Raw genomic sequence first — 2,527 nt, forward strand, 5'->3', positions numbered from 1 at the left:
CGTGCTGGAAAGCAAGGGTACGGAGATCTCTGCGTGGCTGCTGCGCTCCACCTTCTTCTTCTTGACCTGCCCACGCAACGGCGGCTCAAGGAACGCCGCGAGGAGCAGCGCCAGCACGGCTGCACAAGAGTGGAGAAAGAGCAGCGAGGCCACATCGATCTCTGAGAGGGTGGTTGGCGGTGATTAGGTGGCGGCGAGGGCGCCCGGGCGGAGATGGAGAGGCGGGGAGGGCGGCGGAGCATGCCCCCGTGAGAGAGGCCAGACGGTGTGGGAGAGAGCGGAGAGTCGCACACCTTTGTGTCCGTCACTTCGGCCTCGATCTTGGAGTGGGCCGTGGCAGTCGTGCAATCCGCCTCGTCCGTCGTGGAGCCCGGGACAGGCTTGTTCTGTGAGAGGGGGGGCGGGGGGCGGGGGGGAGTAGGGGCGGAGGCGGGGACGGCGCGCAGCGGAGGCGCCGATGTGGGGCCGACGGTGTGGGAGCGGGGAGCGAGGGCGGGGCGAAGGGGGGGCGAGAGAGGGCGGAGGGCGGCGCAGGGGAGGGCGGCGGAGCAGAGAGGCGGCTAGGGAGGTGGGGGGGGCGGCGGGGGAGGGCGGCCGGCAAGGAATGGTGTTGGGGAGGGGGAGAGGGGTGAGGGAGGTGGCGGCGGCGGAGGAGGGGGCGGGGAAGGAGGTGGGCGGCTGGGGGAGGGCGGGGGCGGGGGCGGGGGCGGGGGCGGGGACGAGGGTGGTGGGGGGAGAGTGGGGGGCGGCGAGGACGCCCGGGCGGAGATGGAGAGGCGGGGAGGGCGGCGGAGCATGCCCCCGTGAGAGAGGCCAGACGGTGTGGGAGAGAGCAGAGAGTCGCACACCTTTGTGTCCGTCACTTCGGCCGCGATCTTGGAGTGGGCCGTGGCGGTCGTGCAGTCCGTCACGTTGCTCGTGTAGCCCGAGGCCTCGATCGGATCCTCAGAGACGCAGAGCTCGGCGAGCGGCAGCGGCGGCTCCGCGCACCACACAGGGGCGCCGCCGCCGCCGCACGTAACACCGACGGAGTTGACGGTGGAGTCGGCGAGCGAGCCGTCGCCAACGATGGCCGCGCCGGTGGTCTCGCCAAAGGAGGCGAGCTCGGCGTCGGCCGCGGCGCCGATGGGCTTTAGGGTGGTCGGGGCGGCGGCGCGCGAGGCGGCGCCGCTGAACTTGGAGAGATAGGCCGGGATGGAGAAGGTTGGATGGAAGGTGGCGACGTCCGGACGGGCACCGAACAGCGCCCCCCCACCCCCGAGGACGTCTTGGTGGAGCAGGAGCTCCGCGGCCTCGTTGGGTTTGCGCGAGGCAGACGCCGCGAGGGCGAGCGTCGGCGCGTCGGTCTCGAGCTTGGTGCTGAAGTCGGTGCGGTTGCGCGTGTCGATGAGTGCCCCCCCGCGCCGCGGACGGGGGCGAGAGGCGGCGGTTGAGGGCGTCGCGAGAAGAGCGAGGGCGAGCATATGGCGGCGTGCAGCAGATGTAGGCGGATGAGAGGGCAGAAAAAAACGCAGAATTGTGTTCTTCAGGCCGGCTCGCACAGTAGTGTGTGTACGTTGGACGAGGTGTGGTGTGGACGCGAGAATACTTAGCTCCGCCGTTCATGGAGGTAACCGATGCGAGTGCGCGGCGCATCCCCGGCGGCCCGACGGTGGCCGGCGCTTGCGCGCCAGCCCCGTCCGCCGCCGGATCCGCGGCCGCGGGGTCCCTGTCATAGCTACCGGTACGCGTGCCTTGGGGCGACTTTGTTATGTACATTATCTCGTGCAACGACCAGGAGCCTTCGGAAGGCTCGCTGTGTGAGTCGGCCACGCAGAGTCGCGAAACCTGGGTGGGAAGAGGTCGGCCTCGACGCCTCGACGTAGGTGGGCCGTCCGCGCAAAGTCCTCGATGAAGCAGAGCAGCTCGAGCGGCGTCTGCTGCGCGATGGACGCGCAGGCGCTCTGCTGGACCCGAGCTCAAAAAGTAGCAGGAAGGGCTTAGAAGGCTCTAAAAGGGGCTCCCAGGCACTAAATTTGTCCGCCCGGCCGATGCAAATGTCGTTTTGTGTGTCCCCCCACTGAAAACGGACTCCGGCAAGCACTTTTTTGGCGCCGTGGCCGTGCTCGGCGCGCGCAGCGCGCGGAAAATCGTAAATCGGTGCCATTTTAGCCCCCCGCTACCCGGTTGCACTCGTGCGACGTAGCGGGGGGCCTGTTGGAGAGTGTGAACTCAAACCTACTTCCTGACCGTAGCCTGACCGTCCTTGTGTAACCGTCTCATGTTTGGTTTGTCCTGCTGTGCACAGTGTCATCGACTTGTATCCGACTTGGTGGCTGTGGTGATGTAGCGATGGTGTGGGTCTCTAGTGACCTATACAGCTCCTCCGTGTTCCGTCTCCTGACATGGTACCTCCGGTGAGATAGTGGCTGCCAGTTCGAGACTGGGGCCGATCGAACTTGAGTTGTTCGGAGGAGGAATCCGGCCAGCACGGGTACAAAGAGGGGTACCCGGAGAATCCCCACCTGCGGAAACGTAGTGTCGCTCA

The 2,527-nt window shown here is 67.5% G+C and overlaps 1 protein-coding gene across 1 annotated transcript in view; it reads right to left on the minus strand.

Annotated features, from left to right (window-relative positions):
- The window catches only part of EMIHUDRAFT_461874 (hypothetical protein), a gene marked incomplete at both ends in the record, with an annotated part of 7,381 nt that extends 5,918 nt beyond the window's left edge, over nt 1-1,463 (minus strand). Inside the window, 3 exons of the mRNA XM_005759565.1 lie at nt 52-66; nt 294-386; nt 849-1,463. Coding sequence (XP_005759622.1) covers nt 52-66; nt 294-386; nt 849-1,463 — 723 coding nt within the window. The remainder of the gene's footprint in view (nt 1-51; nt 67-293; nt 387-848) is intronic.
- Nucleotides 1,464-2,527: the final 1,064 nt, after the last annotated feature.

Source organism: Emiliania huxleyi (genome assembly GCF_000372725.1).
Source record: "Emiliania huxleyi CCMP1516 unplaced genomic scaffold EMIHUscaffold_8, whole genome shotgun sequence".
In the NCBI taxonomy this organism is placed as follows: domain Eukaryota; phylum Haptophyta; order Isochrysidales; family Noelaerhabdaceae; genus Emiliania; species Emiliania huxleyi.